This window comes from Vicia villosa, linkage group LG5 (assembly GCF_029867415.1).
Source record: "Vicia villosa cultivar HV-30 ecotype Madison, WI linkage group LG5, Vvil1.0, whole genome shotgun sequence".
NCBI lineage: Eukaryota > Viridiplantae > Streptophyta > Magnoliopsida > Fabales > Fabaceae > Vicia > Vicia villosa.
The window spans coordinates 95,070,600-95,097,957 of NC_081184.1; the positions used below are offsets into that span (position 1 = coordinate 95,070,600).

The 27,358-nt window shown below is 34.9% G+C and overlaps 1 protein-coding gene and 1 long non-coding RNA gene across 3 annotated transcripts; one reads left to right on the forward strand and one right to left on the reverse strand.

Annotated features, from left to right (window-relative positions):
- Nucleotides 1–978: 978 nt before the first annotated feature.
- On the reverse strand, nucleotides 979–8,816 carry LOC131601861 (uncharacterized). Of its 2 annotated transcripts, none has more exons than XR_009283873.1 (4): nucleotides 8,211–8,816; nucleotides 8,034–8,140; nucleotides 3,719–6,250; nucleotides 979–3,648 (listed from the first exon to the last, which is right to left on the reverse strand). It is a non-coding gene; the product is annotated as an uncharacterized LOC131601861 (long non-coding RNA). The 2 variants fall into 2 exon arrangements; XR_009283874.1 differs by having other exon boundaries at nucleotides 979–1,758; nucleotides 3,542–3,648; nucleotides 3,719–8,140.
- A 14,993-nt stretch (nucleotides 8,817–23,809) lies between these two features.
- On the forward strand, nucleotides 23,810–25,661 carry LOC131606886 (protein RGF1 INDUCIBLE TRANSCRIPTION FACTOR 1-like). The gene is made up of 3 exons (XM_058878978.1): nucleotides 23,810–24,134; nucleotides 24,205–24,447; nucleotides 25,114–25,661. The coding sequence occupies exons 1-3, from the start codon at nucleotides 23,961–23,963 to the stop codon at nucleotides 25,360–25,362; spliced, it is 666 nt and encodes a 221-aa protein (XP_058734961.1). The 5' UTR covers nucleotides 23,810–23,960; the 3' UTR covers nucleotides 25,363–25,661.
- The last annotated feature ends 1,697 nt before the right edge of the window (nucleotides 25,662–27,358 follow it).

Genomic DNA, 27,358 nt, shown 5'->3' on the forward strand with positions numbered 1-27,358 from the left:
TCTATTTCAAAATCAATACAGGATCCATCTCAATACAAGGTCATTACATGGAAATGGAAGATTTATAAGGAAATGTACAAAATAGCAGCTGTTGACTTCCTAAGGGATCTATTTCCCTTCATTTATTCTAATCTCATCTTCTTCCACTTCACATTCATATTGCTCTATGCACTGCCAAAAAAGATGGCATAAACTTCATACCAATGGAAGTTGTTGCTGTCACCATGTCTTCAACCTGCAGAAGGGTCATCATCACATCAGTTTTGAATAGATCTACATGTTCATACATCCATAAATATACATCACAGAGTCATTCATATACAAACCACTTCCTACTAACCTAACCATTCTTAACCCTTTCAAACGACATCAATTCTCAACTGATAACTAACTTTCAGCAGAAAAACAGAACAACTAGTTCCTAACCATAATAGCTGCTAACTCGCCAACAGAATGTCAAGCTAACACCTCTGGTTTCTAGCAATTTCGGGAACCGATCCTAGCATTTAACCAAGCACTGGCAGAGGAAACAAACCTGTACATACAATCTATATCACAAACAGTACCCACCTGCATCAAGAAAAGCCAAAACAATAAGCAACCGAAAATCAACTGCACCTTAACACTATTCAAAACTCTCAATTAACCTTCTTTTGCTAACCTTCAATTCACTAGCCACCATCCTATTAATTCAGATTCATATACCTAACTTCAATCCAAAAACATAACATTATGTATCCACCAAAATTCACATTCAGACCTTCATCCAAACATACCCAATCCTAACTTTAGCTTAACAGAAAACCAGAAATTAAACCTAATATCCTAATATGACCATTGCACAAAGATATGAAGCTATCACCTGTTATACATTCTATTGACACGGTGAAGGAGATGCAATCAGTGAGAGCACCATTGTTTGACCTTCAAACTATAAAATCCTGCAGCATAAAATCACATTCAGACCCTACACCACCATCAAAATACAAACAAAAATAATCAGTTCAGCCAGCATACAGTCATGAGTAAAATAAAATGTTCAGCACCTAATACAGTTCCTAAACCGAGCCATCATAAAAAGAAACCGCACCAGTTCAGGAGATTGAAAGATAACATAACCCATGACCATTTTTGACACTAATTTGTAATTGTTTCAACCTTCATTCACATTCGTTCACAGCATAGACAATTCAAAACAATTAACACCCACACACATTCAGTTTGAATTAACATTCAAAATCCCACACATACTAACTCCCAGCTTAGCAAACGATTTGTAACAGAATTGCTAACATTCCTATGACAAAAAAAAACAGAATTTTAACCACTTTTATACCTTTCTTTGTAACACCCCATTTTCTACCCGACATTTATATTAAAAATCAGAGTGCTAAAATTTTCAAACATATAACAGGATGTCACATTTCAACATAAAACAACAAAGCAACCTGTATTTCTTTTAATATGATACATAGCATTCGGCTGAACAACTCACAACATATTTATTCATAGGAACATAACAACCTTTTTAATATTAAAACCACATAATTACAACTTCCAACTTATAGATCAGTTAGCAACTTTATTCAACTAAAACATCGTTCAATTTATAATTATTCAACAATTAGTAATAACAGCAACTTAGAAACAACACATAAACATCCCCCGAGTGCTACGTATCAGAGCAAGACCAACTCGAACTAACAGTAACTAAAGACTTCATAAAGTTACTTCACTTCCATAGCTATTCTTGAGTACCTGCTCAATTACCCATAATAGGTAACATCATTACAGAAGGGGTGAGATATCCAACAATATAAGCAAGCGTATGATAAATAATATATTAAGATTAGATCATACAATATCACCACTTCATACTTATTCAAACAACAGTTATAATAACAAATAGTAACAACGGTTATAATAATTATTTACCAACAACAATTATGATAACAATATTCAGTTACAAGTATAACAACAATTAGTAACAACAATTAGCAACAACAACTATAACAATAGTTATAATAATTATTTCACAATTTAAATCATCATAACTTAATAACAACAACCACTTATAACAACAACAACTTACAATAACGACAACTTATATCAACAACAACAACGTAATAACAACAACAACGAAACAACAACAACAACTTCAAATGCGACTCAACTGTGCAAATGCATGTGGTACCATTTGGAGTAAAACTCCCAACTTAAACATATGCCAGGTTATCGAGGCATTTCAACAAGGCGTAAGCCTTCAACGTGGTGCCATTAAGGCCAAGGCATAAGCCTTCAACTTTTCAACGTGGTGCCATCAAGGCCAACTTAAACAATGCAAATGTATGCATGCAACAACAACCACAACGTCACAACAACAACAATGCAACAACGACAAAAATTCAACACTGTACCAACATTAGAGGTACTCAACGTCGCTTCAACACTGGCCATAGGCCTACAACTTAGTCAACATATCGACAACAACTTATATCAACAAATTGTATGAAGCAACAACTTATAGCAATAACAACAACACAACATAAGTAACAACATGCAATTCAATCATACAAGTTCATACAACATGCAATTCAATCACACAAGTTCATACAACATGCACACGATTAATAGCGTACACCCGGTTCGACAATTACACAACATTACACACGAAAATGTATATCAATTCAACAAAATTCATCTACTGTGTTTGAAAATATTTTTATAAGATAGAACATAATTTTAGCTTTTCAACGGTCCAAACGGCACGTCAAATGGATACCCGAGTCAAAAGTTATGAATTTTCTAAGTTTCCGGAAAGCGCAAACACCGGTATCATACACCGAAACAACAAAACTTCATCACACACCAATTAAATTTTATTTCCAGAACATGTAACTATTTTTATAAGAAAATACACATTATTAGCTTTCTAGCGCTTCGAACGGGGACTCAAACGGACTTACGGATCAAAAGATATGAATTTTTGAAGTTTTCTCCAAAACTAGATTTTTGCTCAGGAACAGCTACGGGTTTTATGCATTTTTCCATTAAAATCCAACCAATTCAATTATTTTTCATAAAACAAACACATATTCATTCATACCTAACATATAGTAGTGAATTGGAATCATAAAACATGAATTTTAACACATTGATTTTGATCCCAAATCTCAAACCCCATCATACTAAATCCCTATAACTCAACCCAAAAACTCAATTTTCCTCCTTCGATTCAGTTGCAAATCAATTTCGACCAACACATAGACATAGCACTATAATAGTTATACTCAACCAACATTAATCCGTTTTTCTGCACTTAATTCCTCAATAATAATAATTATAAACCCTAAGTTAATTTCCCACAACAATTGATTGAACTTTTAAAACCTTATTCACAGACATCAATCAATTTCAACATCAACAAAATTCAATCTCAAAGATACAAACAACCACACAAAACAGAGACAATCCATACAATCATAACCCCCACATATCATTCATCATAATCCCGTTTATAGAGCTAGAACCTCACCCTTACCTTGGATATGAGATTTCTCTACTCTCCCGGTTGCCATAGCTTATGCCACCGCTTCCAACTTTTCTCCGAAAATCTTTTCTAACAACGTGCAGAGACGCACCAAAAATCTGTTCGGAAATCGCTTTGTCAGACGGACTTAAAATCATCAAAACGAAAATCGCTCCGGTCAGAAGTTACCTCTACGAGTCTGGAACGTTGTGTCCAAGAACCGCGACGATCCAACGGTTGGATTGGGAGAAACGTCCGTTTTACTAAAGTGTCTCACTGCAGAAACTTGCTGCGAAAATTGGACTTCCTCTAGCTTTTCTCTTCCGCCATGGCTCTCTTCTTCACCTCTCCTCTTTCTCCAACTTTTCTTCTTTCTCCACATCTATTGAGACCTAACTTTTCTTCTTATTTCCTTTATTTTATTATAATTATTATTATAATTATAATCTTCATTTGGGCTTACTAATTAACACCCCATGATTACTATCACCAACGCAATGTCTAATCCCACTTAAATAAAACACTCTCATAATCCATAATATTAATTCTATTATTATTTCTCTCCACCAAATTGACTAACTACCGACTATAAAATAAATCGTCCGAACCACCAACTCAACATATTCAATATCATTCTCTACTGCTTAAATCAACTTAAATTAATAATAGTCCATTATAGTAATATTATCTCTAATATTATTCTCCGATTAAACCGACTAATTTCTCGATCATTAATTTATCCGCCCAACACAACGTATAAATTCGAATTACGCCTCTTATAATAATGTCAATAATTCTAACTTTGACTAATTCCAACAAATAATTTCCTTATACAATTTAATTAAATAAATAATTAAATTCCGGGTGTTACAACTCTCCCCCACTTAGAATATTTTCGTCCTCGAAAATTCTATCCACCAACTCCTACCTCAACTTCATTCCACATCATCATTTGTCAGGTCACTCCCATAATAACCTCAAAGTAACCAATTTAATCAACTTCGTGATATCTCAGGATATCACTCGCCACCTACGGTAACCAACAACAACATTACTGCAACAACGACTAAATTATTATAATACTAATCTGACAACATAACTTGACCGATAACCACTCAACTCATCATTGACCAATGACTTACAAAAAATCCTATTTCAATCAGCACTATTTACAAGGAAACACAACACTTTGGCACATCACGCTTCAGCTGCGCAACTCTGATCATCCATCTTAATTCACCGTTCTCATTAGAGTTTCTATCAACTTATAATTTACAAGCTTTACCCGAGCCTCAATTTTTTTCCTCAACATTAAACGCTTTCTACATCATCGAGATAGTAAAATAAGTCTATAACATCCAATACAATTCCGTCTAATATCAACAAGAGATTAAGAGTGATCAAGTCCTTAATTTGTCAATAAATATCCGACAATCGTAATGGAGTATAACCATTATTACCAACTACCAAATGTTCCTTCAGAAATTGCACTTACACCACCAAAAGCATCATAGTTCAACATTTGCAAAACCATCTGAATCCGCTAACACCGACGTCTTACGACTTCATACTGCCACACGCCTTGTGATACTATCAGAACAAAATTCCCTTGTGCTATCATCATCAGCACTCCTCATTCTTGAGGTTATGCTCTTCGTACTTCTAACAACTGCAACAACTCTTATAATTACTTACTAACAATCCATACCAAGATCTACAATAATCATACACTTAATCATTATCCCTTCGTCAACAATTGACACGATATCTACTCAAACGGACAATTTCATTTCTTTCCAACATAATCCTGCCACCAATAAATTTGTTACAGATGCTGCCACTATTTTTATAAGAAAATTCATCTCGTTAGCTTTCCAACGCTTCAAACGGGACTCAAATCGGACGTCCAGAACTCCAGTTATGAATTTTTGAAGTTTCACAATGATTCAGAAATTTTCCTACGTTTTGCTTACAGAAATTTCACTCAAAAACTCATTCTCTTCAACTTAATCACTTTCCAAACAGTCCTTAACATAACTCCTCGCTCCCAAACTTTTTATAACTCGAGAGCCAATTCTTTCGGTGAACTTCAGTTTCCGAAACACCAAGATAACAATCCTCTCTGCAACTTCCAACTAAAACACATCTGAGAAGCAACGCTTCTCCCCCAGTTTCCTCAAACTAATACCTGCAACAACCAGAAAACAACAAGTACTGACAGTGTTTCACACACTTGTCGCGTACAGAGGAATAAACAACATTAGACGACTCTGGCCGGACAGACCGACCTGCTCTGATACCACTAATGTAACACCCCATTTTCTACCCGACATTTATATTAAAAATCAGAGTGCTAAAATTTTCAAACATATAACAGGATGTCACATTTCAACATAAAACAACAAAGCAACCTGTATTTCTTTTAATATGATACATAGCATTCGGCTGAACAACTCACAACATATTTATTCATAGGAACATAACAACCTTTTTAATATTAAAACCACATAATTACAACTTCCAACTTATAGATCAGTTAGCAACTTTATTCAACTAAAACATCGTTCAATTTATAATTATTCAACAATTAGTAATAACAGCAACTTAGAAACAACACATAAACATCCCCCGAGTGCTACGTATCAGAGCAAGACCAACTCGAACTAACAGTAACTAAAGACTTCATAAAGTTACTTCACTTCCATAGCTATTCTTGAGTACCTGCTCAATTACCCATAATAGGTAACATCATTACAGAAGGGGTGAGATATCCAACAATATAAGCAAGCGTATGATAAATAATATATTAAGATTAGATCATACAATATCACCACTTCATACTTATTCAAACAACAGTTATAATAACAAATAGTAACAACGGTTATAATAATTATTTACCAACAACAATTATGATAACAATATTCAGTTACAAGTATAACAACAATTAGTAACAACAATTAGCAACAACAACTATAACAATAGTTATAATAATTATTTCACAATTTAAATCATCATAACTTAATAACAACAACCACTTATAACAACAACAACTTACAATAACGACAACTTATATCAACAACAACAACGTAATAACAACAACAACGAAACAACAACAACAACTTCAAATGCGACTCAACTGTGCAAATGCATGTGGTACCATTTGGAGTAAAACTCCCAACTTAAACATATGCCAGGTTATCGAGGCATTTCAACAAGGCGTAAGCCTTCAACGTGGTGCCATTAAGGCCAAGGCATAAGCCTTCAACTTTTCAACGTGGTGCCATCAAGGCCAACTTAAACAATGCAAATGTATGCATGCAACAACAACCACAACGTCACAACAACAACAATGCAACAACGACAAAAATTCAACACTGTACCAACATTAGAGGTACTCAACGTCGCTTCAACACTGGCCATAGGCCTACAACTTAGTCAACATATCGACAACAACTTATATCAACAAATTGTATGAAGCAACAACTTATAGCAATAACAACAACACAACATAAGTAACAACATGCAATTCAATCATACAAGTTCATACAACATGCAATTCAATCACACAAGTTCATACAACATGCACACGATTAATAGCGTACACCCGGTTCGACAATTACACAACATTACACACGAAAATGTATATCAATTCAACAAAATTCATCTACTGTGTTTGAAAATATTTTTATAAGATAGAACATAATTTTAGCTTTTCAACGGTCCAAACGGCACGTCAAATGGATACCCGAGTCAAAAGTTATGAATTTTCTAAGTTTCCGGAAAGCGCAAACACCGGTATCATACACCGAAACAACAAAACTTCATCACACACCAATTAAATTTTATTTCCAGAACATGTAACTATTTTTATAAGAAAATACACATTATTAGCTTTCTAGCGCTTCGAACGGGGACTCAAACGGACTTACGGATCAAAAGATATGAATTTTTGAAGTTTTCTCCAAAACTAGATTTTTGCTCAGGAACAGCTACGGGTTTTATGCATTTTTCCATTAAAATCCAACCAATTCAATTATTTTTCATAAAACAAACACATATTCATTCATACCTAACATATAGTAGTGAATTGGAATCATAAAACATGAATTTTAACACATTGATTTTGATCCCAAATCTCAAACCCCATCATACTAAATCCCTATAACTCAACCCAAAAACTCAATTTTCCTCCTTCGATTCAGTTGCAAATCAATTTCGACCAACACATAGACATAGCACTATAATAGTTATACTCAACCAACATTAATCCGTTTTTCTGCACTTAATTCCTCAATAATAATAATTATAAACCCTAAGTTAATTTCCCACAACAATTGATTGAACTTTTAAAACCTTATTCACAGACATCAATCAATTTCAACATCAACAAAATTCAATCTCAAAGATACAAACAACCACACAAAACAGAGACAATCCATACAATCATAACCCCCACATATCATTCATCATAATCCCGTTTATAGAGCTAGAACCTCACCCTTACCTTGGATATGAGATTTCTCTACTCTCCCGGTTGCCATAGCTTATGCCACCGCTTCCAACTTTTCTCCGAAAATCTTTTCTAACAACGTGCAGAGACGCACCAAAAATCTGTTCGGAAATCGCTTTGTCAGACGGACTTAAAATCATCAAAACGAAAATCGCTCCGGTCAGAAGTTACCTCTACGAGTCTGGAACGTTGTGTCCAAGAACCGCGACGATCCAACGGTTGGATTGGGAGAAACGTCCGTTTTACTAAAGTGTCTCACTGCAGAAACTTGCTGCGAAAATTGGACTTCCTCTAGCTTTTCTCTTCCGCCATGGCTCTCTTCTTCACCTCTCCTCTTTCTCCAACTTTTCTTCTTTCTCCACATCTATTGAGACCTAACTTTTCTTCTTATTTCCTTTATTTTATTATAATTATTATTATAATTATAATCTTCATTTGGGCTTACTAATTAACACCCCATGATTACTATCACCAACGCAATGTCTAATCCCACTTAAATAAAACACTCTCATAATCCATAATATTAATTCTATTATTATTTCTCTCCACCAAATTGACTAACTACCGACTATAAAATAAATCGTCCGAACCACCAACTCAACATATTCAATATCATTCTCTACTGCTTAAATCAACTTAAATTAATAATAGTCCATTATAGTAATATTATCTCTAATATTATTCTCCGATTAAACCGACTAATTTCTCGATCATTAATTTATCCGCCCAACACAACGTATAAATTCGAATTACGCCTCTTATAATAATGTCAATAATTCTAACTTTGACTAATTCCAACAAATAATTTCCTTATACAATTTAATTAAATAAATAATTAAATTCCGGGTGTTACATTCTTAACCACCTAACTTTCAGTGTAAAACTCAGAGCCAGCCCCTAACTAATTGTTTCTAATTTCCCTAAGAGATTCTAAGTCTAATTACCATCTAACTGATTTTTCTAACCTTTCCTAACTGCCTATAACAGAATTTCCCAAACTCTAACAACCTAGTATTCAATAAATCTTATAACTAACTTTGAAACACCAACAACAGAATTTAACTAACTCCCTCAATCTCTCTATTTCACTAACTGTCAAAACTAATTCATTTCACCATATAACTAACCTAACAGATTCACAACCAACTTCCATAACAGAAAAACACCCAAAACAGAATGTAACTAAACTCTCAATCCTCACCCTTAATCTCATAACAAACTCCCCCTAATCCAATGGCTCACATCCTCTCATGAACTCTATATGAATCAATCTCCCTCCATAATTCAAACCCTACGCCACTTTCTCCATACTCACTTCACCTTCTCCATAATCTTCATCATCTCCACGCCATTTTCACCACTTTTTTCTCTGCAGAACCACCCACAATCCACCATCAATTCACCTTCATTCCACTCCCATTCTCCTCATTCTCTTCTCGATTCTCTCTCTCCCTCACCTTCACCAAAGCTCATCATCACCATTGTTGGAGTTTCAACCTCTGAAACTCCTTCAGTCGAGCAAAACCTCCATCACACCTTCGATCATCAATCTCATGCTTCCATCTCTCCGCAACTCTCAATCCTTCAAGCCTCACTGATTCTCAACACTTCACTCTAATCTCAACGCGCGCAAAGGAACAAACCGAGAAGGAAGATTGTAGAAGAAGAGAGAAAAGAAATTGCGAATGGGATCAAGACAATTCGTACCTGAGCATCTGGAACCTCTTCTACTCTTTCGCTTGCGATCTTCTTTCCAGGTATGCCTTGAACTCGTTTGCATTTTCAATCATTATCATCTGTGCGATATTATGAGCATGTTATGTCCGAGTTTTTGCATCTTTATTCTTCAATGGCGGAGATGAACGGAGAGATGAGTCAGATCGGAAGTGAGAGTGAGATAGAAGTTCAAATCGGAAAGGGGAGGTTTTGAATCGGAGATGAGAGATGCGAGAAAGAGCGTGTGCTCCGTCCGATTTGGTTAGCGGCGGCGAGAATCGATCGGAGGGAGTGAAGGCGCCGTCGCCGTTTTTTGTTGAAGTGAGGGAGACGAATTCTGAGAGTGAAAAGCCCAATCGTCATAACACTAACCCTAATCCCTTTTCATTATTTTTTTTATCAAGTTTAATTCATTTCTTCCTGAATAAAAATCCGTAAATACAAAATCTGAATGTGATATGGATCGAAAAAAACCTCTTGGGCCTTCTATTGTAGCGCACCCCCTCGGCCCAGAAAGTGCTTTTTCTTGTACCAATAATCAGAGCAAAAACTCCCTGGGCCTTACCACCGAATCACCCTGCACCTCCCATTGTTCTGAGCCCGATACTGTCTTTTTTGGTCATAATAAAATCCAGTTTACAAGAAAACAATAACTCTTCTGGGCTTATCTGTTTGGGCCCTTCGTCATTGCTAATCACACCACCATTTTCAATTGACACCCCCTGCTTCTATTCTTTTAATTACTAGAATTTAGGTTTAATTAGACTTTTTTTTCTATTTTCTTTTAGGTGATAAAATACTGATTTTTCTACTATCATTTTTAGGCTTTATACTACTTTTGACATAGAAAATATGCAATAAAAAATATTAGTCTCTTTACTCGATTTAGAGTTCATTGCTCTTTCATAAAAAATCAATATAAAAATAGTAGTTTTTTAGTTTAATTTTGCACTAACACTTGAATCGTTTTCTTTATGTTTTTGTATCATTTCCATGCTATTTTGTATAATTCTTGTGTGATTTTGTTGCTAGCTTTTGGCCATATTTTAGGCCTAATTTGTTAATATCATTTTAATGCTCCTTTTAGAATTTAGTTACCATAACTTTAGACTAGAACCACTCCTTGTACATAAATAACAATTAGGTTTAGAAATTAGGCTAGTCCCCCACTTTTTCATTCTTTTCTTTTACAAAATTAAAACATCTGATAAATATCAAAATAAAATCCCTTTAAAAAATACAAAGAAAACACTTAAAAAACATTAATAAAAAAGTGAAAATCATTAAATAGGGAATGGAAGCTTGAATCTCCCTTGCTTAAGGGAATCATTCGAGTGCTTGGATCTCCCTTGCTTAAGGGAACCATTCGAGCGTAAGTTCCCAATCTAAAAAACACCAACCAAAGAGTAACTCGAGTTTCCCTTGCTTAAGGGATTTCCTCGAAACACTCAAAATCTCTCTCTCATCTCTTTTTCTTAAGGGCAATGTTATTTCCGCTCGTACGCATTGTAGGTCGATCCCTTATGCAAGAGCGCGAACTTTAACTCCGCCCAACTAAAAAACACAAAAACAAACAGAAAATCGTGAGCCGAGCTACGGTAACTCTGATTCCTGAAAAGGATACGTAGGCAGCGGGGTAGGGCCCGTGCGAGTATAATTCTTTATTTTCCCTACATTTTGCATCCATTCGCATTTAGACATAGACATAGTACACACCCTTTAGATAGAAACAAACATAGGTGGATACCATCGAGTACGATGGGCGCGAGGGGTGCTAGTACCTTCCCCTTGCGTAACTGACTCCCGTTCCTAGATTCTCTGGTCGCAAGACCCTGTTCTTATCCGTTTTAGGTTTTCTGATATTCCTTTCCCTTATGGGATAAATATATTGGTGGCGACTCTGTTCATTTTTCGCGAGCGTGCGACACCGGGCTTACTGTGTAATCACTCAGGACAGTAGAGTCTGAAGCTTGCTAGGAGTAGTGACACGATTTTTGCCTTATTCTTGAATTTCTTCACTTTTGAGAACCCTTGTTCCTTCTCCAAATTTCGTGCCCTAGAATTATGAATGGCTTGATGTATTTATAATTAAGAGAATTAGGGCAAAAGATTAGAAAGTAATCAAGTAATTGGTGAGAGAAAAAATTGAAAAAGATTTGATTTAAAATTGCATGAATCTTGCTATTTTGGTCCAATCTATTTTCCAATCTTGCTTTCCACGTTTTTCTTGGCCTTGTGAATCAATTTGGATCTGAAAATCAATCACACAATTTTTGACAATTAAATCATGATTTTATTTGATTTAATTTTGAATTTAAATGAATAAATTCAAAAATAAAGGAATAAAATCACAAAATTCCATGGGATTGTTTTATGGGCCTCCAAGATGATTTTTAGGTTGATTGAAAAATTGGAAAATTAATCACATAAACTTTTATCATTTAATTATGATTTTATTTGAATTTAAATGAATAAATTCAAAATAAAAGAAATAAAACTCATAAAATAAAGATAAATAGATTTATGGGCCTCCTATAAGCTTGAAATCATGTGGACAACACATAAATATGGGCCCATTACTCAAAAGTTAAAAGTTTATCAATTGTGGTTTCATGCCTTTCCTAAATTTCTCCCAACTTCCACCAATCATAACTCACTCAATTCTTATCATATGGAAAAGATCTTGTACTTTTTGGAAAGCCCAAGATGTACTTTACAACCCCCTTTGGAACATTTTTTGCATTTGAAGAATTTATTTTAAAGATATTGGCCTTGACAAAAAATGGCTTTTTGTTGATTTCCAAAAGGACCTGTAATGTTTTGGCCTATATCTCTCAAATTAAGAATTTTTGTCCAAGTCCTTAGAGAGACAAAATTGTAGAGAATTTAATTTCCTTCAAAATGAGATTTGGTTGGACAATTTCTGATGAAGCATGTGAAAGTTATGGTTGGTTAAAGTTCAGTTGACTTTTCATTCAAAACCCTGATTTAGCAACTATGAGTTTTGTTGATTTATGAGCTTTTCTGGATGAATCTTGATCAAAACTTGATCAAATGATGAATTAAACCTCAAATACTTGATTTTGACCAAAAACCTTGAAGTTTGATCGTATTTTGACCATAGTTGACTTTCAGGTCAACATAGTCGACTGTTGATCATTTGAGCAGTTGACTGGGCAATCTTGTGATCCAAGGCTTGAAACTTGGTATGAGGATATTTTGAATCATATGAGACACCATGAAGTCCACTTGAGCTCTTGAAAGTTCACTTTCCTTTGACTAAATCAAAACCCTAGTTTGAGTCCCATTGCTTAGGAAAGGCTTTGCCTGATGAAACCTTGAGTCTTCTTGAGCAGTTAAGAATCCTAGGAGATGAGGAGATCATTTTGAAACAAATTGTCTTGAATATATGAGGGCAAATTTGAGGGTCAATAGCTTCCCCCGTTCAATCTTCTTAAACCTAAAGAGGTAGATTGGCTCATTTGCCTATCGTGATATGAAGGTAGAAGATGATTGAACACTTTAAGTGCCCTAAAATTTGCACTCACCAGTGCAGGAAGCAGTGTCATTGGAGATGGGCTTAAGGATTTCATCCAGGTGTTGATAGATTGTTGTCGGAGATGGGCTTAAAGCTACCTTCTAGATGTTAACAGAGTGTGTCGTAGATGGGCTTAAAGATGTCATCCAGAGGAGATGCTTTCCAGAATGTGCATCTGAGAAGAGCTTCAGAATATTTGGAGGAGAATACTTTTTGTAATGTCTGGGGGTCATGCTTCTAGAATGTATGTCTGATGTCTAAGTCTTGATTGTATCTGATAGATATATTGAAGAATGTTAGGATGAGCCATGCACTAGGCCATGTATATGTTGAAGGATACTATAATTAGCCGTCCATTAGGCTATATTAGAATGATCCATCCATTAGGTTATAGAATAATCCAGCCATCTATTAGGCTGTTTTAGAGTGAGGCGTCCATTAGGCTATAGAATGATGAGCCATCCATTGGGCTATAGAATGAGCCAGCCATTCATTAGGTTGTTTTAGAGTGAGCCATCCATTAGGATATTTAAGCATAAGCCATCCATTAGGCTATATTAGCATGAGCCATCCATTGGGCTATATTAGCATGAGCCATCCATTAGGCTATATTTGAATGAGCCATCCATTAGGCTATATTAGAGTGAGTAATCCATTAGGCTATATCAGAATAAGCCATCCATTAGGCTATATCGAAAGGAGTAATCCATTAGGCTATATTAGAGTGAGCCATCCATTAGGCTATAACAGAGTGAACCATCCATTAGGCTCTATCGGAAGGAGCCATCCATTAGGCTATATTAGAGTGATTCGTCGATTAGGCTATATTAGAATGAGCCATCCATTAGGCTATATTGGAAGGAGAGTTTATCATAATGAATCTATGTCTTGATTATATCTGATGAATAATACTTTGTTGATGATGTGAGTATCAAAATGAGTCATACATTAGACTGTATCTGAAGACAAACACTAGGATGAGTCTGTAACGAACTATACCCAGTAGCCAGTAGTTGTATTGTGGAGTGTCAGAATGAATCTTTGATTATATCTGCCTCGTTTCTTGATTATCTCTGAACTATCTCTAGAGAATACCTGGAACTAAATCCTTCATCTAGAATGAGTGTCAGAATTAAATCATTGACTTGATTATCTATGCACTATATCTAGAAGATAATGTTCATTTGACTGTAGAAAAAACCTGAAAAAGCAACGTTAATTTTACGCAATGTCATGATGTATGTAATGTATGGTGTAACGAGGCTCTCAAAATAAATGAGAATCTTGTATGTTACGTATGCATTTGTTGTGATACATTATGAATGTTGTATGATAATAACTATGTATTTGAATGAATGATGTATGGACACAACTGTGTAACTGAAGCATATTGATCGGGAAAATAAATCCCTATTAGTTGCTGGAGATGATGACAACATAATTTTATTAAGGATCCATGTCTTCTGTTCGAGGACATCTGTAGCAACCTGCCCTAAAAATTAATGTTTAGAGTCGCCACCTATTCTACCAAGGCGAATAGGAAACCTACGCAGTTAAGAGATCAGGGTAAGATACTATATTCAGGTCGAGGGAAGGTGTTAGGCACCCTCAACCCTTTCCTATGGCTTTGAATCTAAGGTTAACAGTTTTGTGGCTAAGAGTATTAAGGTAAGGTTTATGCTTTCGAGGGTTAAATAATTGAGGGAAATGAAACGGGAAAAAAAATGAAATTTAGGGGGAAGGGGACTCGCCTTGTTGCCAAGTGCCTACGTACCTCCTTATGGAGGATCAGCGTCTACGTAGTTCGGGCACAGGATTGTACGCCTTAGAATTAGAATTTGATTGTATTTGAATTTGTTTTGAAATTGTTTTGAAATGCGAAGTTCGAAGGTATTTTGAATTACCTTATCGTAGTTGTGAACATCGCAGTGTTGAAGAGATGAATTTTGTAGTGTCGTGGTTTAGTGTATTTTAAGGTTTGGGCGTACAACCCTGTTTTAATTTGTTACCATTAGTTGCAATAATCAATAGGTTTGATTACTACGACTAACAGATTAAAGGGAGGATTGCTAACCACTATAATCGATAGATTCGATTATCACGAATAGCAAATGTGTGTATTTTAATTATCGTTACTCCTCATAATCGATAGATTCGATTACAAATAATAACGAATTTTGATAAAGGGAAAATGCTAATCATCGTAACCAATAGCTTTGGTTAAAACCATTTAGCAGAATAAATTATTAATTTAATAAATAATTATTTGATTATTACCCACCGCGATCAATTGATTTAATCGAAGCGAATAATGAATTAAATTATTTGGCTAAATATCTAAGTCGGTGGGATTGAGCTAATCCTAATACTTTGGCAACCGGCCAATGGGATTGAGCGAACCCTAACACATTGGTCCTTTCGTGGTTATATTTAACAATTTAAAATTTGATAAAAATAATTAAATTGAATAAATCGGGAAATAATCGGGACGATAATTCTAAAATCCTTACTATAAGCCTAATCCTAGTTTATATTTACCCTAAATAAAATATATTAACTAAATTATATACAAATATTTCTTATTCAAAAAATAGATAAAACAATTAAAAATAAATTAAAATTGTATGGGAACCTGGCACCAATCCAGTGTGGTTGGTCTCTGAGAGTGCACCGTATGCCTTCAGTCCCGTATACGTTGGATTTGCGCTGGTGGGAATCTGACCGTATAGCCAAGCATGGAGAGCTGGATCATGAAAGAGTGAATTAATAAAATAAATATGACAAAACCAGGGATCGAACCCAGGTCTCAACGTTTGTTAAACCTCCTCCACTACCAACTGCGCTGAAATCATTTAGTGATATTGGAAATAGCAAATAAATAAAAGTATGAAATCAAACGTCATGTGGAAAATTCAAAATCAGACAAGGTGGGCCCCTCTGTCTCTTTCGTGAACCAGTAATAAGCAGAGAGAGAATCTGGCTGAGTTGACCGGCCAATAACAAGATGACACGCATGGCTCCAAGGTCAAAAGACTATTCATTATCTTCTTCCTTGGGCATGGTTCCAATTTCCTGCGGATTTCTCTTTGGGTTTTGCTGCGGAAATTCTTGCGATTTCCCCATGGATACGCACAGCAAGAAACGCCCGAGCTGCACCCCCAAACACGATCTCTTAGCTTCTCCCAAGGGCATGGTTCGACTGAAAACATGCTTCTGAACACAATGGTGATGTTCTTTCTCCTTAAAAATACCTGTAACTAGGAAAACGAGGACGAATACATTCTTTGCCCTAATAATGGTGAATAATGTTCTATATGTTATGGCTTCATACCAATGATTCACACCTGTTCTAAACACGACCAGAAACTCATACAAGGCATTAGAATTGATTGAAACGCATTGAAATATGGTAAACGAAAACTCAAGAATGCATGAAAATTAGATGAACATGATACCAATGCCCTGCGTGTTATGGGCCCTCATGAGTGGTCCTTTCTTCTTGTATAACACCTGGGGAAGAGTTTGAAGTGATTTCTTGGACTTGAGGGAGACTGCCAAGAAGAATCCTAGTTTCACCTCTTCCTTTTGATTTTTAGTTTTCAAAACCCTAGCTCTCCCCTCATATTTCGTCCCCCCTTGGTGGCTGCCCTATTCTCTCTCTATATATCAATTATTTAGGTTAAAATATGAGAGATTTGAATGAGAAAATATCATTTGATTTTCTTGAACCAAAAGTTTCTATTTTTGGTTCTATATATTTTCCAAACTATTTTCCATATATTTCCTCCTTTGAAGACCCATTTAAATTGATTAAATATAAGAGATATTAATCATGTGATTCTTACCTTTAAATCATGACTTGTTTATTTTAATTTTGAAATTTAAATGAATAAAAATCTTAAGATAAAAATAAAAAAAATTAAAAAAATCATCAAATGTAGGTGAATGGATTTATGGGCCCTTGGTGAGATTAAGATCATGTTTAGAAAACAAAACTTAGGCCCATTGACCAAAGAATCCAAAATTCTTCACTTAGGGTTTCCTTTATTTCTTGAAATTTGGCCAACTTGTGCGCATCGTATCTCCCTCAATTTTAATCATATGAAGGCACTCTAGGACTTTTTATAAAGCTCAAAAAGTCCTCTAAATGACCTTCTTGGTTTCATCTCAATTGAAGCTTCCATTATCAAGTTATGAGCTTTGACCCAAAAGGTGTTTTTGTTGACCTTTTTTGAGGACCTATAATCTTTTACTCCATATCTCTTAAATGAAGTATTTCTGGCCATGGTTTGTGAGAGGCAAAATTGTAGAGAATCAACTTTCCTTCAAAATAGGTTTGGTTGGGAAATTTTTGATACTCCATGTGGAAGTTATGGCCAGTCAAAGTTGCGTTGACTTTCTCCTATAAAAAACCCTAATTTGAACCTTTGTGTTTGTTCATCTCTGAGTTTTTATTAATGGATCATGATCAAACTTTGATCAAATGATGGATATAACCTTACATGCTTGATGTTGACCAAAAATCTTGAAGTTGACTGTATTTTGACTATAGTTGACTTTTAGGTCAACATAGTCGACTATTGGTCATCTGAGCCATTGAATGAGCAATCCTTGGAATAGAAGCTTGACTTTTGACATGGAGGTGCCTTGACATATGTGAGACACCTTGGGATCCATTTGAGACCTTAGAAATTCAAATTCCTTTGATAAACTACAAACCCTAGTTTTGAGACCCTCGATTAGGAGAGAGTGACTTGAATAATTCTTTGAAACTTGAGCCATTGAAGATGCATAGAGGAGGGCAAATTTTGGGGTATGACAACATCCAACTGGGGATTTTTGATTTTTGCTTGGGGATGAAGGTAACTTCGAGGAGAGTTGATCGTTCGTCGCATTTTGATGAAGATTTGATCATTATGTACCCTGAATGGGGATAAAAGAGATGGATAATCCTCCGATGTACTATCTGACCCATTTAAGAAAGGTGGATAATCCTCCGATGCACTATCTGACCAAGTTTCAGATATGGTGTTAACTCTTCTGAGGAAAGTAATCTTAAATGGATTATGCCGGAGGAGAGAATCTCGTCAGGGATTTTGCTGAGGGATGTATCTTTGTTGGGAAGAGATTATTTGAAGATGACTTCTTGAGGATTACTCCGTGGGAACGCATGGAGGACTTGAACATTATTCCATCTTGTCAGTAACTGCCATCCCTGTTTTTATGTATATATATTTTATGAAATTTTTTGGTAAACATCAACCATATTCAAACGCGTATGTTCGTTCGAAATAATCATTGGACGTTTATGCAAACAAAACAAGGGAAGTAATCTTAGACTTGTATTGATGGGAACCCCAAACAAGTATCGACCGTAGAATTAAACAGTCATTGGTTTTCTGAGAGAATGCCATTGCATATCTTTTCCCCAGCCTGTAGGGACTTTGAAAAGATTCGCCTCGTGAGGACCTTTTGAGATATGTGCTACCGTAGGTAACTTGCCCCCAGTATCATAAACTTAAGAACAATGCCCCTGATTGATCAGGAAGTAGCTTCAACCACACTTGGGTGAATGCCCCTGATTGCTCGATGTTCCCGAGAGATTCTTCGAATCTTGACCTGATTGCCCCAGATGGATTGGACAAAAATATTTCATGCCCCTTGTATATATTGGCTTTTGACCAACTGATTCAGGTGTAGGAAATATTACTTCTGAAGCAATTTTGTCTGTCGGGAGGACCTTTACTCATTAGTCGTTTCCTATGCAGATTCCTCTTGGTGCCAAACATTTGAACATATGTAGAAAAATATGTTTTATAATGAAACTCATAAGATGCGATGCATATGTGTGCCTTGAGGTTAAAAACATTTTTAGTAAAACAAAATTTTGTAAGAATGTGATATCAACTCAGGATTTATGGTGAACCTTAAAGGAGTTAGGATACCTTTTGGTAACAGTATGCTCTCGAACTAACCATGCTTCAGTTATGACTTTTAAGGGCTGTAACGAGGCCTGGTTCACGGTTTAAGAAACAATGGATAATGGCTCAAAAATGATTTGTACCCAACCCAATTTCCGTGATGTTCTTCAACCCTCTTCTTAGTTAACTATGCATTTAAGTCCCAAAAGAGTTTGGAAGTGTAGCACTAGTATTTGGTGATGGTTCAAAAACCTGAAGTTTATTTGAATAAGCAGTCATTATTTTTGTAACATTTTTATTTTGTTGAGGGTTTGTAGTGACCTCTTCTTGACTTTGTTATCCCTGAATTTTGCCAAAACTGTTTTCATTTGGGATTACAGTTAGCGGGATGCCCTAGTTTTTCCTAAATCTCCTTCATAGGTTTTAACTTAGCAGACTTTGTGTTGTTTTTTACTTTTCTGAAAGATAGTGACTGTCTGGCTTAACGATTATAGAGAACCATCATTGATTTGGCATAAGTGAGTTAACTAAGGAACTACCCTGCCCCAAGTTATGATTAAGGGTTTTAATCTGCATGAGAAAAGAAACTCCTACTTCTTAGGCTCAAAAGGGTTAACTAGGGATTAAAATTCTTATATCTCAACTGTTTAGGAACTGAAACAATGCCTGTACATCGTCAGCATAGTCTATTCAAAAGCATACTGTATGTGATTGTGGTATCATTTTTGTCATCCTCCCTCTAAAGGCTTACAACTTTAATGGGAGTTGAATATCACAAGAAAAAAACAAAGTAAGGACGCAGTATAAATATAGCGATAACGAAAAGATTAATTCAAGACAAACATATGCAATGCATTAATGATTATTATCAAAACAGATAAAGTCTGACATAAGGAAAATGTTTAAACAAACCAAATAGAAATTGCAAATGAAAGTAAAACTAATGATCTAAGAGTCCATCCTTCTAGACATCAACATCATTAACAGTCTTGTCATGATTGGGCATAGGGGTAGTGATCACATTAGGGGTCTCAGGAGGGTCAAACTCAATTTCCCCAACATCAATCAAATCTTGGATCTTGTTCTTCAATGGCCAACAATCATTGTATTATGTCTAGGACTATTAGAGTGATATGCACACCTTGCGTTGGGATTATAGTGAGGAGAGGAAATGTTGGGCTTCACAGGAGGATCCCTCACAGTAATCAATTTTGTCTTCAGCAAATGTTGTAATGCTTGAGCCAACGACATGTTAATCTTTGTGAACTGACGCCTAGGCGCGTCCAGCTTACGTTGCTGTTGTGATGCCGGTGTAGAGATCAGAACTGCCCTAACAAATTGGTCATGATTACCCTTTTTCTGACCATACACATCATTGAAATCTTTCTTCGCACTGAAGGGCTTCTTTATAGCATCAGAGAATGTAGCCACTTGAATCTTACCACTTTACAACAATGGTTTTTGACAAAGATTTAAGATGATGAATAGCATTTGAAGAATCTCACACATACAATTAATATTCGTAAGATCCATATTCTAAGAGGTTAATCATAAGGTATCAGTAAAAAAATATGTATTGGTGAATGAATAACACTTTCTAAGTTGTCTCATGATTCTTGGCCAAAAAAAAAGAGTTTCAAGGTTCTATGGTTGTTGTTCTAAGATTGATCAATCCTAACACATGATTGATCAAACTGTTTCACTTTCTCTAGGTTTCTTGGTCTTCAACAAGAACAAAAGACAACAACAATGAATCTAGAGATGTATTTATCCATACTTTTTATGATAACTTCTCTTATAGGTGACACACTCACAGTCATTGTGGAAAAATGCGAACAGATGATAAATTGGTGCAAGAGAGAATAAACACCATCTCTTGGGAATTCTTACTCTCAACTAACTTAGACTAAAGGTTTTTACTAAATCATTAAGTTCTTATTCGAATCAAAGAGATACTCAACATGAATATAAGGTTGGAAATATGAGAAAGAGGCCATAATTTGAGTCATCTATACCTCATGATTTAACTCGTAGAAGTTGCGATTCAAATCTCACCTTGCTATGATTCGACTCAAATGAGGAATAGCCAAATTCTAATTTTTATGATGCTATATAATTCATGTCACACATGTATGATTCAAATCATACGACTTACAACCTTGACTCTAGTGTTATAACAAGTGGTTCAAGCAATACTTGTGATTTTGACCTAAAACCAGTAGCTAGGCTTAAAATAAGATACAAACATGGACTTACAACAACTAACTCAATGAGTCAAAAGGTTTCTCAAAATTACAAGGACTTAAATAGTATAAGCGAATTGATACAACATATTTTATGTGAATTACAATAGCAATGCTACAACAAAAATACAGATGAATCCACATTATGAATAAGATACAAACTAGCAATAAATGAAATGATATATTTTAAACACAAATTGACAAACAGTCAAAACTAAAAAGTGATGCCGACAGTGACTGCAATTTCACATTTATCTTGAAATGCTTAGTGCAGAGTGTTCAAATGCAAATACCACTGATAGTGAAGACATACACTGATTATGAAAGCATTGAATATATTACAACACTATACTCTAAGATGTATTCAAGAATGGATAAATGCCTCAAGGTAGGTTGCTTAATGTATCTTCTCCTGTAATTTCTGAAATTATTTTCTTAAATGGATGTTTCTTAAAAATGTTTGATGTTAGTTAAGAAAAACAAGGACGCAACTTAGCAATGTTGTTGTTGTTATACGTTGTTTTTGGTAGTGTTGTTGTTATTGTTAGAAATATTTAAACTCAACAACAATAACTACATCCATGCTTTCCTAACAAGATTAAACCATTTTTACAAGAATGTATTGAAGAAAATAATTTTAATAATTACAAGAGATGAGATTACATTATGAAACCAACCTTGCTCTAGCGATCCATCCGAGAGAATTATTTTGTAGTTTTGATTTCACCTCTGTGGAATTATCAACCAAGGAGAAAAGTTGTTGATTTTGTAGTTTAGATTTCACCTCGGTGGAGAAACCAACCTAAAGGAAAATGGAGAACTTTCCATTATACCATTTGATACCTCGCCAATAAAATCGAGGTAAACGTCATATTTCAACCAAGGTGAAAACTTGTTTCGTAGTAGTGAATAATACTGATCTATGTAGACTTAAATATTCCAATAATATATTGAAAGCTTTAATAAGGTAACTATGTTGAATGAGTTTTCTGGCCGATCTGCCATTTCTTGGTTTGGTTAGAAGTTAGGGAAGAAGAAAACGGGGTGGTACGTGCAAAATACACTGTGACGTTTAAGTCAATAAATAAATTGAGGCATGGAAATAAATGTTTTAAAATTTTTTGAAAGCATATCTGATTTGTCACCTTTTGTCTCCTTTAATACGAATTCTACTAGGATTTTTACTTACATTCTCTTTGTAATTTTTATTCAGACCGTTTACATTGCTTTATGTCAAGATATGACTCGTAGTGTACTCCAAAGGTCAAGTCTTCACCTTCTACGCTCATATCTGATGTTTTCTACGACAAATCTATACATGGTCTTTATGTTCTAAAACCTTATCTTTCCTGACATATTTGTGTCATCTCTACCCTTACGTCACACTTATCACTGATTCCTGCCCTCTTGAAGAATTTACCGGTTTTTACTCTAGCAAGGCCGAAATTGGTTTAGGCTTCCCACATGTCAAATTTAGCGACTTACACTTTTAACATATTTTTAAAATTATTTGATATTTGGTTGTATTATTAATTATTTTTTTTGGGACCGGGGAGGGCCGAAGCCCAAACAGCAAAAGAACACTAAAGGTAAATCACACGGGGAACAGGGATTCTCGTAACATCTATCTCAAGCAACTAAGCTAGCTCGGTAGGGAACTGATGATAAATTCTGAAACCTAGCCTATGACGAAGACTAAGATTCGCTAGAGTGTCTGCACAGCAGGTTACCTATCTGTGGATATGCTTGATTCTCACATCCCAATCGTTATTCAACATGTCTTTGATTTGACGGATAATTTCGCTACCTTCTCCATTGCCGGACTTGGAAGTACTGACAGATTCTACAACTGTTCGGTTATCAGTTTGCAGCTCAATCTCCCTGTGGCCTTTCTCCCAAGCAAACTTCAAGCCTTCGGAAACCCCCCAAAGCTCAGCATGGAGACTATTGCACCGCCCAATGTGTTTTGAAAAACCTCTCATCCAAGCCCCAAATTTGTTGCGGCAAAGATCCCCACATCTTGCATTACCATTGTTCTTTGAGTTGTATTATTTTATTTGAATCTATAATACACTATTTAAAATATAAACTAACAATTCTTTCCATTTTAGAAATTTTATATACTTGTTCACTAAAATAATTTAAGATTTTATTTTAATTTATTTTTTATAAAAGGGTTATTAAATTAAAGAGAGAAATATAATTGTTGCAAAAATGATGGCGTGACGCGTGATTGTTGTGTTGTAAAATGAAATATGACGACGATCCACACCGAAAAGATGCAAAAAAAAATTGCCTAAAAAACCAACAAAGCAGCTGTAGCGTAACCTAAACAAACTCCAATAATCCAACGATCCAAAACCTTCTCAACCAACCATCCTTTCTTTTCAACCCTGACTTTCCATACTATATTAACAATACTATTCCCTTTCTTCATTCACTCTTTTCATCTTCTCTCTCATTTTCTCTCTCTCAGTTCCTCAATTTCAAATCATATTCAACAATGTCGGTAACGCCACCATGGCTAGAACCATTACTATCAACCACATTCTTCTCTCCCTGCAAAACTCACATCAACGCGCCGAGAAACGAATGCAACATGTATTGTCTCGATTGTAAAGAATCATTCTGTTTTTACTGCAAACAATCCTGGCACAACGACCATCAACTAATTCAAGTGAGTACTCTATTTCAATTAGATTACAGAAATTTCAATGTTATTAATTTTACGCGAAATTGCAATGCAGATACGGAGATCGTCTTATCATGATGTTGTGAGGGTGACGGAGATTCAGAAGGTATTGGATATAACTGGAGTTCAAACGTATGTGATTAACAGTGCTAGAGTGATTTTTCTTAATGAGAGGCCACAGAATCAGATTAAGAATACTAATGCTGTTATTAGTGGAAGTAAGAGTAATTCACATTTGTGTGAAATTTGTGCAAGATATTTATTGGACCCTTTTCGTTTCTGTTCTTTGGGTTGCAAGGTAACTAATTTCTCTCTCATTATTTAATTAACTCTCCTTTTTTATTCTTATTGTTATTCTATTTTTGTTTAACAAATTAATAGGGGCAGATATCATTTGAATTTATTAATGATCATTTTTTTAACCCCTAAACTTTTGTTAGGTATCAACTTTTGTATTCAAAATTATTTTAAAATAATGAAATATAAGAAAATATAATGAAATTAATTTAATAATAAACTATGGGTAATAATTACTATAAACTCATATAAACAACTGTGCGTATTAGAGTTTGAACCCTCGTAATGTTGAAAGTCTAGTAATGACGTTCAATTTATATATTGGGTTAAAATACCTCTTATATTCTTGTTATTTCATTTTGATTATAGAAAAATATATAATGGATACATTTTTGAAAAAATATAAGGAATACTTAACCTATAATATTGTGGTCATAAGCACTTATTGAAGGTGCCATTGTTCATGAAAATACTAAAAGAAAAATAGTTAATGTATATGAATAATTTATTAAAATTTAAGTCATGGAGGTACCTTATGAAGCAAGCAACTATGTATCCTAGCTGTTATAGTTTTGTTCTTACTTAAATTTTTTGAATGGTAAATAATTTGTTTAATTATCGTTGTCATTGTTGTTGTTGTAACAATTGTGAGTAAAAATAATAATAGCTTGTAGGAATAAAGAAAAATGGGAATGCAAGCTTTATCTTAAGCACAAAGAAAGAGGAAGAAATGGGTAAAATGCAGGAAAGAAAGTTGCTATCAAAGGAAGAAGACGAAGAAATATTAATAATGCGTGAAGGAATCCACAAACAACAAGTATACAAAAGCACGTCTTCTCCTTATTCATCTCAACAAGCTTGTTCAAATTCAAGGAGAAGAAAGGGAATACCTCATAGAGCACCTTTAGGACCCTAATCATTAATATTCATATAGTATTATAAATTCTTTTGGATATATATTATGGTTTCATGATTAGTTTTACAAGCTGGATTTGTGTTCTTTATACAGCTCATTTTTCACAATCACCATGTGGGTTTGAAAGTTGATTTTAATCTAAAAGTGTTCTAAGCTGTCTTAATGGGTAGGCTTATTAATTTAAGGAATGGAGAACTTTTGTGTTACTTTTGAAGATAGGCTGGCTGTCTTTGAGGTGCAATGATTGATTTGCTTTGCATTTGTGCATTTGTTAAATTAGTTAATAATAATATATTTGATTAAACATGTTAGGTGTAATTGTTCCCTATACACATGAACGGTTTTATATAAGGAAACATTATTTGATTTCTCCTTGATCTCTATTATCTTCAAATTATTTTCAAGTTTCTTATAAAGGGTTTTGAGACAAAAGAGTGGTTAAAATGAGCTATCTCAAATGAGTCGATTTGTCATATATTTTTTTATTTAAGGAAGGCCTAAACCCAATAAAAAAAGTTACATAAAAATAATTCTCCTTGACAATTTTTTCTCTAAAATCTTTTAAGATATGTGCTATACATAAATTAAGACACTCTTCATGTAAAAGTAACCTCCTGATAAGTTAATGTCCCGCCTTGCAATGTCTGCGAACTTGTTTGCTTTTCGAAAAATATGAATCATACGAATGTCTTCATTATGGTTTGTTATTCTTCGAATTTTGCAAATCAGATTCAAACTTGGACCATTTGCCATATACCAACGTCATAAATCCCTTCTTCCCCTCACTTCAGCATTTTAAATAGTGATACTCGTAAATTTTTAAATCCAAAAATCCTTATACTGCAGCATTTTAGATCAAATTTTGTTCGAATAATCACATAACTATGACATGGTTTGAAATTGCGGACCGCATCACCTGATGCGGCCGCAATATTGCGGCTGCGGTTAGCAACACATCGGCAATGGATCGCAATTGCGGTGTGAACTGAAATCACACGCAACAGCCGCATCACCATCGCAACAGAACAGTTAATAATGCATTATAACGGTGTTTCAACCGCAACGGACCGCATCGAACCGCAACGGTCAAATATTCCATGTTCAGTTCAGATTCTTTTTCAATAAAGCTAAAGCAGAAGAATCTTACACATAACATAGAATTTCATACACAAGCAAGCAGAAGAATCTTACACATAACAGAATCTCATACACTAGTAGAAAATTTTCAGACATTAGAATAAGAATCTTATGTTCAAACTTAGAGTTTACCTTCACTTTATGTCACTTCTCTACTGCATGTAAAATTTTCTCGCTTTTTTTTTTTAATCAAGAAATATATTAAAGAACCAAAAGTTCTACAAACGATTACAAAAGTTCCGGAGGAGATAACAACGAGATAACAACCCGAAAGAAAATTAACCACCAAATACAACCTAAGAAAGAAAAAGCAAAGGATCATTACTAAATTCATAAAAGTTATAGTTGGTGCGGGTAATTTTCCCTATGAAGGACCACCTCCAAATGAGAGCCTTAACACTCCAAACGGTATCGGAAACACTCCACGAATCATTCCGGAAAATAATCCTGTTTCTAAGCTTCCAAATTGACCAACAAATAGACAACCAAATAGTTCATTCTCTACCGGATTTCACCTTCTTGGATTTACAAAAACCATACCACTTCATGAAACTACCCATAATACAACCATCATAATTGAAATCAACATAACCTATCCAAATAGGTATCTCCTTCCAAATTAAAGCGGAAACCCTACAATCAAGCAAAATATGGTTCAAAGATTCCCTCTCCAACCCACAACACACACAAGCAAAAGAATTCGCAAAAGAAATACCTCTACGGAGGAGAAGATCCTTTGTAGGCAAACAATTGAGGAAGCACCTCCAACCAAAAGCTTTAATATTTTGAGGCACCTCCAACTTCCAAAGACAACCAAAAGAATTGTAAAACTCCTTTTCGGGACCAAAAGGAACATGAA

What these genes read in the sequence shown, in the direction of transcription:
- LOC131606886 (XM_058878978.1), top strand. Translation starts at nt 23,961, where the DNA reads ATGTCGGTAACGCCACCATGGCTAGAACCATTACTATCAACCACATTC. An exon ending in ACGACCATCAACTAATTCAA is followed by an intron (nt 24,135 to 24,204) that starts GTGAGTACTCTA and finishes ATTGCAATGCAG; the next exon opens with ATACGGAGATCGTCTTATCA. An exon ending in TCTGTTCTTTGGGTTGCAAG is followed by an intron (nt 24,448 to 25,113) that starts GTAACTAATTTC and finishes AAATAATAATAG; the next exon opens with CTTGTAGGAATAAAGAAAAA.